This window comes from Pogona vitticeps, chromosome 3, assembly GCF_051106095.1.
Source record: "Pogona vitticeps strain Pit_001003342236 chromosome 3, PviZW2.1, whole genome shotgun sequence".
NCBI lineage: Eukaryota > Metazoa > Chordata > Lepidosauria > Squamata > Agamidae > Pogona > Pogona vitticeps.
In genome coordinates, this window is record NC_135785.1 from 55,413,758 (window position 1) to 55,426,060 (window position 12,303).

At 41.3% G+C, this 12,303-nt stretch overlaps 1 protein-coding gene across 11 annotated transcripts in view; it reads left to right on the forward strand.

The window, feature by feature from the left end:
• SFXN2 (sideroflexin 2) overlaps window positions 1–12,303 on the forward strand; it is a 39,359-nt gene that overhangs the window by 9,000 nt on the left and 18,056 nt on the right. For 10 of the 11 annotated variants that reach the window (XM_072995619.2, XM_020790858.3, XM_078389457.1 and 7 more), the window contains 5 exons: window positions 812–976; window positions 2,445–2,615; window positions 8,527–8,625; window positions 9,479–9,554; window positions 9,919–10,004. In XM_072995619.2, the coding sequence (XP_072851720.2) occupies window positions 816–976; window positions 2,445–2,615; window positions 8,527–8,625; window positions 9,479–9,554; window positions 9,919–10,004 (593 nt within the window). In that variant the 5' untranslated portion in view covers window positions 812–815. The remainder of the gene's footprint in view (window positions 1–811; window positions 977–2,444; window positions 2,616–8,526; window positions 8,626–9,478; window positions 9,555–9,918; window positions 10,005–12,303) is intronic. The other variant, XM_072995622.2, reaches the window with a different exon arrangement.

The following is a 12,303-nucleotide window of genomic DNA, read 5'->3' on the forward strand; positions in this document are numbered from 1 at the left end:
CCAACTGGGCATTTTTGCATCCAGCTGCATACTTTAAAAGAAAACCTTGTCACCTTATGCTTATTGGAAGAAAAGCAGGTTATAAATGTAACTGTCATCCATTGCTAGCATATAAAGTATGGTTTGGATATCCACTTAACTACAAGTCCCTATATCAACATTTATTCTTTATTCTTCTTTATCACAATGAGTATTACCACTTGTATTCTTGGAAAGCTGTCTAGCAGTACATTGGTCACCCCGGCTCAGATCACTCAGTCAGCAAATCTGGTCCCTGAAGAGCTTGTTCTTCCTGAGTTTCCTCCGTGTTGCACCCCTACCATTTTGCAGAGAGGTGTGACGAAAGGTCCAGGTATTGTCTTGAATTCAGGAAAAGTGAGGTTATTAATATGTTGAAAATAAGGCTGCTCTATTGTTTCTGGGTCGGTCACAACATTTGAAAATGTTTCATGTGTATTGACTAAGGTGGTGAGGTCTTCCTTTGGAGATGATCCTTTAAGAAAAATAGAACATGCCACAGCTCCATTGCCCACCAGTCTCTTTCCCCAGTTGCTGTCTTTGAGCAGAACTCTTGTTTTCCCCCATGACACATAGGAGAGGAAGGTGGGCAGAAGGACAGATAAATCCACAAGGCAAAACTTAATAATAAATACACCTTTTCTCAGTGTCTCACACCTTCTAAAGGGTAGTAAGTTACCTCCTCAGAATGAACAGCTGATACTTCTAATGCTTGGTCTGTTGGGGGAAATCGCAGAATTACTATTCTGACCTGTGACTTGCTCTTTGTGTCCTTGTCCTCCCCATTCTGCAGGAAGATGACTGCCGGTGTCACCACGTTTAACATTGATGCCCCTCGCTGGGACCAGAGCACGTTTACAGGGCGTGTGAAACATTTTTTCAACATCACAGACCCTAGGACTTTGTTTGTGTCAGAGCATGAGCTAGACATGGCACAGACATTGGTGGAGAGCTGCAGGTAACCAGCAAGGATGCTACTAAATGGTAAAACACATACACACATATATACATACATACCCGTCATACTACAGCTCACCTGGGAAAAGGTTTAGGGGCAAGGTTAAAGCAGAGCTTGGAAAATACCTTTTAAACAAATGAATATAGTAAAAGGTTGAAGCCATCCTACCGAAGTAGGATGATGTTCTGCGGCTCATGATGGCTTTAGCATGTCACTTCTTTCTTATTTTTTTGTTTAATTTTCTTATTAGTTTGAGTTACAGTAAAATAACAATATCTCAAATCCACCTACCTCCACATTGCCCTTTCTCAATCCTTTGCAGTAATCCTATTTATGTAACAACCTGTAGGAATTAATACTATGTCATATAATTCAGTCATTCACAAACAAGTAAATTACAAACTAATGATGGTGGTTAGCATTAAAGCCCCCCTCCAGTACTGATGCTGCTCTAGGTCATTGAGTTGGGAAGGAGGCTTCAAACTCAGACTCAGTCTATGGCCAGTGTATGGTTTGAAATTTTGAAAGAATGCATTCTTCCACCATTGAGCCCTGTGAATACAGACTGTAATGTGTGTCTTATTGGTAAAATACAGTGGTGCCTCGCTTAATGGGTGCTCCGTTTAGTGACGAAACTGCATAGCGATGAAGATTTTGCGATCGCAAAAGCGATCGTATTGCAATGTTTTAAATGGGTTTTTTCGCATTGCGATGATCGGTTCCCTGTTTCGCTTACTGATCATCGCAAAGCAATGATTTTTTAACAGCTGATCGGCGGTTCCAAAATGGCCGCGGGTAAAAAAAATGGCTGCCTGCTGTGTTTTCGCATGGATTCCTCACTTAAGAGGCAGCGAAAATGGCTGCTGCATGGAGGATCTTTGCTTTAAGGTCAGTTTTTTGCCCATAGGAATGCATTAAACAGGTTTTAATGCTTTGCTATGGGCTTTTTAAAATCGCATAGCGACGAAATCGCTTAGCAGCGATTTTTGCTGCACGGATTAACGACGCTATGTGAGGCACCACTGTAGCTGGCTGCTTTCTTAAAATGGTGATGATTCTGCTCAGGGAGGGACAGCAGGGGATCCCCAGTGCAGAAGATTTAGGAACATTAAAAATGCATTAAAAACAGCTGCATGCACATTAAAATGTGTAAAAATAGCAGCCCTTTGAATGATTGCCACTTCTTTTACTACACGGGTGGTAAGAGGGTATGCAAGCTCCACGTAGAGTTACAGAAAAGTTCTTGGAGGGAAGTAGTCATGGTCTACATTGTGTATTCACATCTACAGAGAATATGGATGCTGTCCAAGTCCTCTGTCTGCAAGTACACTTGCTTCTAGAAAGAGCTTTTCCCAGTTCGCAATGTATAGTCTACAGAGGCGGGCCAGCAGGTGGGTGCTACTCAACTGAGTGGCCAGAAGAATTGAAACAATAAAAACTGGGATAATTTTTTTTCTCATACTTACAGAGTAGGTGTGGTGCCCCCAGGAACCAATGAGGAGAAGCTTTATTATGCCAAGAAGCTTTATGACTCAGCTTTCCACCCTGATTCAGGGGAGAAGATGAATTTAATAGGGAGAATGTCATTTCAGGTCCCTGGAGGAATGGCCATCACTGGTTGCATGCTGCAGTTTTACAGGTATGGAAGGATACTCTTGCTGAAGTTTAGAGGGCTCTTTACTTCCCTTCCTGCTATCTTGAATTTACTTCTCTTGGACTACTTTCCTCATGAGACAAAGAATTTGGGGTGTGTGTTCCTGTCAGGTATTTGTGATCTAAACATAATCTTGTAAGCTTTTCTTATCCTCAGAATGTGGAATGATGCATTTACAAGTTATATATTACTTTTGGGTAACATTCAACTGAAAACTGGCTTCCTGTAACTTGAGCCCATTATTACACTCTGGGATGATCAAGAACAGATCCTGCCATTCCTTTATATGCTTGTCTTCCAAGTATTTGAGTAGTGCTTTCATAGACTCGTAGAATGATAGACCTGGAAGCGATCCGAAGAGGCACTAAGTTGTAGCACCTGCTGATGCAGGAAGTCAACAGCCAAAATATCCATGACAGATGGCCATCCAACCTCTTTTTAAAAGGAGAATCTATGACCTTGCAATCAGTGCACTGAATTGTTGGAAGAGCTCTTATTGTCAGAAAGTTCTTCCTAATGCTTAGCCACCCAGAGACCTTTGGGTAGTGTGGGCGGCATATAAATAAAATAAAATAAAATAAAATAAAATAAAATAAAATGTCCATAATTTGAATTCATTACTTCATGCCTTACCCTCTGGAACAACAAATGCAAGCTGGCCCCATCTTCCAAATAGCAGCCCTCTAAGTATTTAAAAATAGATGTCATATTGCTTCTAGATTTCTCTTTTCTAGGCTAAAGGTACTCAGCTCTCTCAACCATTCCTTAGAGAGCTTGGTTTCCAGACCTTTTAACATTCTGGGCCCCTGTTCTGTACACATTGTAGCTTGTTGATCTCCTCCTTAAACTGTGGTGCCCAGAAATGAACACAGTTGCCGAGGACATATCTGACAAAGGCAGAGTAGAATGGTGCTATTACTTTCCTTTCTTATAGACAGTATATTTCTGTTGATGTATTCACTTTTTGTCTACCACATTACAGTACTGACCCATGTTTAGTTTGTGATCTACTAAGATCTTTCAGTCCTTTGCACATGTACAGCTGGCTAAGCCAGTTGTTTCCCATCTCATATTTGTGCATCTGTTTTTTCTTGCCTAAAGTAAAACTTCACATTTTGCAACTAATTTTGTTTAGACCCAGTTTTGCAGTCTGTTAAGCGTGGTGGCGCTGCGAGTTAAACCGCAGAAGCCTCTGTGCTGTAAGGTCTGTAGATCTTCAGCTGTAAGATCGAATCCACGTGATGGAGTGAGCGCCCATCGCTTGTCCCAGCTCCCGCCAACCCAGTGGTTCGAAAGCATGCAAATGCGAGTAGATCAATAGGGACCACCTCGGTGGGAAGGTAACAGCATTCTGTGTCGAAGTCGCACTGGCCATGTGACCACGGAAGATTGTCTTCAGACAAAACACTGGCTCTGTGGCTTGGAAACGGGGATGAGCACTGCCCCCTAGACTCAGACACGACTGGACAAAAACTGTCAAGGGGAACCTTTACCTTTACCTTTTCAAGAGCATCATAAATCCTGGTTCTGTTTTCTGAAATATTATCTACCCCTCCCAGTTTGCTGTTCTCTGTGAATTTGATGACCATCCTCTCCGTGCCATCATCCAAGTCACTTAGAAAGATGGTGCTATCAAAGAGATGAGTAACAGACATCTACAAAGTAATGTTCCAACCTCTGGTTATTCATGTTCAAAGATGCTAGGGGGTTATGAAAATAGTAATCTAACACATTCAGAGGGCACCACATTGCTATAGAGTGTACCATATTGTTCCTTGTATCATTCATCTTTTTTGTTAATAAAGGTGACTGATGGTTGCCAAAAGCTTCTGGAATGCCTATTACATGAACATTCAAGTATATGTTAAGACTTTCATATTGAGCAAAGTGTCCTCTGTTGTTTAAAACCAAAACTAGAAGCTGACACATTAAGGGAGACATCTAGGGAGATAGGAAAATAGGTGAATTATATAACTGAGTTGCACAACAGATGAACAGGCCAGTAAATTTGGAAAGCAGCTAGGCTTTTAAAACATAAAATATACTTTCTAACATCATACTTCAATTACTGTGAAGTGTGTCTCATGTGAATTAGCAATAATTAAAACCACGGTCTGCTTTTTACTTGGGGAAAGAACCTGATTCAGACACTGAAGTCACGCCACAGACAACTAGCATTGTTTCGTTTCTTCCTCAAGGTTTTGATTTTTATGTTTTGGGGGCAGTTTTTGTAATGGCAAAAATAGTTCAGGAAGCTTTTTTAAGAAATGGAAACATCTATGATATTGAACTGATGCATTCTTCCATAGGTGGGATTCAACCAGTTCGCACCTGTTCTATAGAACCGATTCCTAAATGTACTATTGGTTCCTAGAACCGTTTGCTGGCCTATGATGAATGAAGGAGGAAGGGCCAGGTGACCAGCAACGAGCGGGGGGGGGAGGGCACAATTAACTGCCTCCTCGGAGGTGGGGTGTGGGTGAGAGAGATAAAGCCCTGGAAAGAGCAGAGGCATCACTGGGGGAAAGGGGGGGATGAGTCCTTGACGTCACTGGATGAAAGCCCATGGCAGAGAGCGGGGGTGATTAACAAGGCGTGAGTGGGGGAGGGGGAGCCTGCCATGGCTCTGAGGGAAACCATCACCACCACCAGTGCCAACACCAACACCAACACCCCTCAAAGCGACTGGCGAGGAGAAGCGGTGGGCGTGGGGTGGAGGGGAAAGATGGAGGAGGAGGAGACCTCAGAGGAGTCGGTAACTGAAGGACCGATTGAGGTGGTGGGGTTGAGGTGGAGTGCCAACAGACTGAAAAGATACCATACCTTCCAAGCCAGAAGGAAGCGGGGGGAGGGATAACTCCTCAACAGGTGTGCAAAGGCGGCCTCCAGGTAACAGCAAACAGGGCTATCAGTCATTTCAGGAGCAGGAAAGGGGAGTGAAGCATTTTTTACTGGTGAACTATAGGGCGAAATAGGAGGTAAAAGGAAGGAGAGATGTGTCAGTTCTCAGTCAAACATGGTCATAAACACCCACAGTGAGGTGTGTTTTTGTGTGTGTGTTTTTGGCACATGCCCACGGTGAGGGTAACAGCAGCGGTATGCTCAAACAGATACACTTATCCAGATATCTTAATCATGTGAGAAGTAGTTGTGATAATAGGCAGTAGGGAGACCACTGTGGAAGAAACCCTCATCAGATCCCACTGTCCTGGGCATTGATTGATTGATTGTATGGTCATTAGGACATAGAACCTGTTGTTAATTTATTTGAATCCCACCACTGCTGATTCTTCCCTGGAAAACTCCGCTTTGGAGAAGCCAGCTTCATTGCTTTGCTGAAAGGGCAAGATATGTAATTATTTTAAATAATTATATTGTAATTATGCAGGAATTATCTGAATCATTTACTGCCTGATGAAGAGGCATAGAGTTGAGTAGAAGGTGGTTATATAACACAGAATCTGGGTGTATTTATGAACTTGAAGCAAAACTAAATGTTCTGGCACTCTTTATGTATTTTTGATATGTCTATAATGCAGTTTATCTAAAATCACTAGAATGTATTCTAAAAATACTATACACAACAAAATTAGGAAGCATATAAAATAACCACAGATGAATAATAAATTAGGATCCTGAATAAAATATAAAGTCTTCACCACCAGTCCAGAAATATGTGTGTTCTTAATAATAATCTTGGGCCTCAGCTTGATTCCAATTTATGGTGACTTTTGCCAGGGTTTCCTAGATATACAGTATTCAGTAGTTGTTTATCAGGACAAGTCTTCTGATGATGCTATAGGACTGCACTCCTTGCCCTACACATGTTGTTTTAGTTGAAAACAAAAATGGCTGTATGACAGCAGGTCTCCCTTTTTCTTTTTCCAAATGGGATTCTTGTTCCTTTAAGAATTTTGGGATTAGTGAAAAAAGTGGAAGGAAAAAACCCCAAAAAACAAATAACTGGGACTGCTCATCGTTGTGCCATAGCTGAGTCCTTGGGCACAAGATCTCCCTAACTCAGGAATTTAAAGATCTGGGACCCTATCCGTTCTACTACCTGCTAGTTGCATTATCAGTCGTTCACCAGATGTGTGCATGTTTGTGCATTCACTGCTAAAAGTAGTTTCATCTAAATGCATTTATCCTGCAAATTGTCTCCAGTTACACAGCAAATGTACTGGTCCTAATTATCTGGGTGATTATCTGCACTGGACTGGGTTATCTGTTAAGAGCTGATTATCTGGATTACAGTGGGGTCTTGACTTGAGAACTTAATCCGTATTGGAAGGCGGTTCTCAAGTCAAAATGTTCTCAAGTCAAATCTGCATTTCCCATAGGAATGCATTGAAAACCATTTGATCCGTATTTGCTCTTTTCCGTCCATAGAAACTAATGGGAAGCTGCTATTCTGCCTTCGACCACTAGAGGGGGATATTTTGTTTCTTTTTTTTTCTTAGGTCAAGAAAGGTTCAGGGAAGGCAGGGAACATACAGTCCAGGCAGTTCAGTACCAGGCAGTCTGAAGACTGTCTCCCAATCCACTCTCTAAACACTGGGAGGAGTGAGGAAGCAGGCAGGCACCCTTTTCACTGGTCAACAGTTAACTGAAAGTTCACATTTTGCACTTTCCCTGCCTCCCACATGGTTTTTTTTAGTTCTTAACTCAAATCTAAGTCAAGTCAATATTTTCCTGTGAGAGTGGTTCTTAAGTCAAAATGTTCTTAACTCGAGCCGTTCTTAAGTCAAGACCCCACTGTATTTTAAACGGAGATTGGTATCCATGCTTGATTGTGGTATGTGATCCCAAGTGCTGTGAAATCATGGAACTTCAAGAATTACCTCACCCATAAGAATCCACCTGAGCACTCTCGACTGTCTGGGCCCAAAAGAATGATCACTTAGAGGGCGCCCCACAATTCTGAACCGCATCTCAAAATACTGTAATTTTTCCTGGCTGCATTGCTAATCATTTCTTGCCAGGCAGTGAAGGCTGTTGTATTTCAACAGGCCTTTTTTTGAGTAATGCTTATAAATGAGGTGTCCGTCCTATTGTTCTTCTTTTGTTTTACTTGATTATTGGTTAGTTATGCCATCATCTGTGAAGTGATGTAAATTGCAGTGGAGAATTACTGCCAAATGTTTTTCTACACTTCTAACTGTATTTATTGTTTTGTAATTTTATCCTCACCGCACTTTATGACTTTTGATTTGTGCCCCTAATGTATTGATGTTGTTATTTGTTATTTTGCTACTTTGTTGTTTTATGTTACTTGTAAACTGCCCAGAGTGGCCTTGGCTGCCAGATGGGCAGTATATAAATAAATGAATGGATAAATGAATGAATGAATGAATAATGAGTTGCTGCATGTAATTCTCACTATGCTCTGACTCGTGCAACTGGCACAGGACAAAAAATACAAGGGGTGGATTGTCAGCTGGTGGAAAATGCCACTGTAGTTTATGCAATTGCATTTATACCAGCATAACTAACTAATAGGATTCTGGCTCATATATAAAAGTTTTGTGTTGAACGTACACCATCATATGGTTTGTTTCTGATACTTCAGTTCATATTTTTATATATGTTTATGCACACACAAGCAAAAGAAAAAAGTATATATAAACATATATAAAAGAAAAAGTATGTGTATATGTATGTTTGTATGTGTGTGTATGGAGAGTTTATTTCTGATATTTCAATAGTAGATTCACATTTCGCATTTCAGTAATAAACAATATGATGATCTGAATTTAGTCTAGTTCTAAAAAGAGAGAACTACTAGTGAACACTCTAGACCAGAACAGAAGATCACGCAAGCTGTATAATCTCCACCTATATAGATGAATGTCAGGACCTGTTCTAGGGTCTGGATCTTCTTTTCTTCACCCTACAGGACAGTTCCAGCTGTCGTTTTCTGGCAGTGGGTGAACCAGTCTTTCAATGCCATTGTGAACTACACCAACAGGAATGCTGCCAATCCTATCTCACTGAAGTGAGTATTTGCAATGACATAGTCTCTTCTGCTTATGCTACCTAGTATGCCAGGTTGGCTGGAACTGGAGTGTGCTTTTATCATCTGCAGCAGTTTAGATAAATCATGAGGGGATGGTATATTTGGAACCCATCGGGGGAAACTGACATGTGCTTGTTAGTCATTATAAGGTATCAGTACGATGTACATTATAGTGCTTCCGACACAGTCTCCTTATGAGACAGGGCTGGCAGTAGTCTTGGAAGAACAAAATCCAGATGGATGAGGGCCTTATGGTCTTGCTTCCGTGTGTGACCTATTCACATCTTTGTATCTAGTGGGTTGAATATGTGGAATCTGATGCTCAGCTGAATTGGCAGAATGGCTGTTTTTGAATGATTTGATGCTCACTCTGTGGTACTTCACAGCCACTTCATATCCATTCTTTGCTTTCAAACTTCTTAGATCATAATTTGGGGATGTTTGGCCCTCTAGTTATTGCTCAGATGCCATTTCTGCCATCTGTAGTTGGCACAGCCAGTTCTGAGGGCTGATGGGAATGACAACTCAAGAACCTTTGGAGGGCCAAGCATTCCCAGCCAGCCTTATATCATAGAGCTAGACCTGGAAGAGTTGAAGAGTTGTTTCCTTTTCTTCTGTACTAAAGAGCCACTAGTGTAGGGGTGCTGGAGAGAAGCTGCTGATTTTCCAAGGTAGGCGTGTGGAGAAAGAAGAACCTAAAACCCAGCAGTATAAACAAGTGAATACATTTCCCACAAATGGTGATGTGAGTTATTACTTTCTTGCATAACTGACATTGAGCTGAAATTGACTGTTGATGGGACTATTTTGTATCCCCTTTGGACAATTCTAGGCAAATTGGAGTGGCTTATTTCACTGCAACCAGCACTGCCTTGGCAACTGCTGTGGGACTCAACCTTTACACTAAGGTACTGTTGTAGAAGTCTAATTCTTCTAACCACAAGGGGGCAGCATGACTAAGGACTTTTTCTGCTTTATCAGCTGGCCCTGGGCACTGCGGCACAGAATATGGGAAAGGTTTTCCATCCCTGTGTGCCCCTTGTTTCTGCTGTATGTTTATGCCCTTCCTTGTGGCTTTAGCTGTAAAGTAGCATTTGTGTAAGCAATGGAGTATTTATTTAAGATAAGATTATGAGAAATCAAAGAAAGCAGAATATTCTTCTTTCTTAGGGCACAGCACTGCAGCATCCACAGTGCCATGTGCTCTTACTTCTTCATTGTTACAGATATGTCTAGTTCTTAGTCCTAACCTCATTCTCTTTCTCCCTACAGAGAGCCCCAAGTCTTGTGGCACGCTGGGTCCCCTTTGCAGCAGTAGCTGCTGCCAACTGTGTGAATATCCCTTTAATGAGGCAGCAGTAAGTTTCTAGGTAGAGCCAAGTGGCTTGGGCTATGTATCACCCATCCCTTATGTGATGATGACATATTTTGCTAATGATAAATGGCACAAGATTTTGGTTAAAATGAGCAAATCAGCTATATCTAGTGGGAAGAATAACTGCCTGGGAATGAGAGCACCTGCATTCTTTAGTCTGTACCTAATAGTAGTTGATTGAGACACATATTTTCCAGTGTCACTAGAAAACTAAAAAAAATATAGTGGAATAAAAACACCAGAGGGTTACATTCCTTCTCTGTTCCTTCCAAAAGCATCTTTGCTTCTGAAGAATTCCTTATTGTGGGCCTCCATTTCAGCCGGTAGTTCTAAAATCTGAGATTGAACATCAGGTCAAGGAATGGTATGTGTCAAGTCAAAAAGTGATGGATAATATCTTTGATTAGATCATCTTGATTGATAGATGGAAGCTGGAATTTGCACAGCTTTTGTGATGGGGTACATTCAAAGAGAGGTTTTTTTCCCAGGCTTAGCTGGAGATATTGTCAAAGTGAGTAATCCCTACTGTTTGTTGCTGTTTGCACTTGCTATTTTAGTAGCTTTTTAAAGCACTTAAACACAACCCTGTACCTCTTTGCATGGCTGGTAGAGCCAGAAGTCTTATACTGACTCTCTCCCTGTAGAGTGGTCGAAATGACTAGATAGGCGGGGTATAAATACAATAAATAAATAAATAAAATTTAAAAATTGCATTTTGATTCCTCCCCAAGGTAGAATTGAATCAATACATTTGTTTCTTTATTCAGTATCCCTCTATTCCACCTTTCATCCAATGAATTTAAGGTGTCATGCATTGCTCTTACTGCAACAGCCCAGTGAAGTACAGTGGGGTCTTGACTTGAGAACTTAATCCATATTGGAAGGCAGTTCTCAAGTCAAAAAGTCCGCAGGTCAAATCTGCATTTCCCATAGGAATGCATTGAAAACCATTTGATCCGTATCTGCTCTTTTCCGTCCATAGAAACTAATGGGAAGTTGCTATTCCGCCTTTGACCACTAGAGGGGGATATTTTGTTTCTCTTTTTCTTAGGTCAAGAAAGGTTCAGGGAAGGCAGGGAAAATACAGTCCAGGCAGTTCAGTACCAGGCAGTCCGAAGACTGTCTCCCAATCCACTCTCTAAACGCTGGGAGGAGTGAGGAAGCAGACAGGCACCCTTTTCACTGGCCAACAGTTAACTGAAAGTTCACATTTTGCACTTTCCCTGCCTCCCACGTGGGTTTTTTTCAGTTTGTAACTCAAATCTAAGTATGTAAGTCAAGTCAATATTTTCCTATGAGAGTGGTTTGTAAGTCAAAATGTTCTTAACTCGGGCCATTCTTAAGTCAAGACCCCACTGTAGGTCAGACCAAAAGAAGGTGACTGGCATATGTTTCTCAAGTCCCAGTAGTGGTTAAGAGTGTTTTACTACACCATGTTGATTGTTACTTGTTGCCTGTACACTCAGTTAATTATACCTATTGTCTTCTTGTCCAACACTAGACCAGAATATTTCATAATCCCACAGTCTAGCTACTCTGTAATCTCATTGCAATGCTCAAAGGAATAAGAGTACAGTACTGTACTTCTGAGCACATGTTAAGCCCAGGAATTTGTTTCTCTATCAAAAGACTGCAAACATTTTGTACAGCAAATTTAATTACATTTATCAGCTCTGTATCAAATGTCACAAACCCAGCATTTGTGGTGATCAGTGACAGAAAACTAAAAAACTGAGCCAGAATTCCAGGGAAAAGAAATACGCACATTTAAAAGACATGTACAGACGTTAATCCTGAGCTGGTAAGGTGATGGTTTAAATGCTGTCATATAGGGGGAAAAATGACAGATGATACTGAGGATGTGGCTTATAATACCTATCCAGTTGTGTGAGAAATTCAGCTACACCACTGCTTCAGCCTAATGGCTCCTCTCTCCCTGGTGCACAGCTTCCTATACTTTGTAGCAGTTACGTGCTCTCCCCCTTCCTGTCAAGATCCAACCACCATTGGTTTCTTTGGATCTAGAGTGGTGAATGTGTATCCTCCAGATATTGGAATGTGAATCCTCTCAACCCTAAACAACATAGTCAGCAATAAGAGTTGATGAAAACTGAGGGCCAAGAACTTTTCACATGTCCTGGTGTAGATTCCGTACCTGCCTTTCCTTCTTAGACCGTATTTTTCTCAGTGGCTGAAGTCCTGTTCAGTAACTGTGCTTGTGTAACTCAGTGTTATGCAAGAGATAAAATGCTCGTTGCACCAAGGTGAAAGTATCATGCACA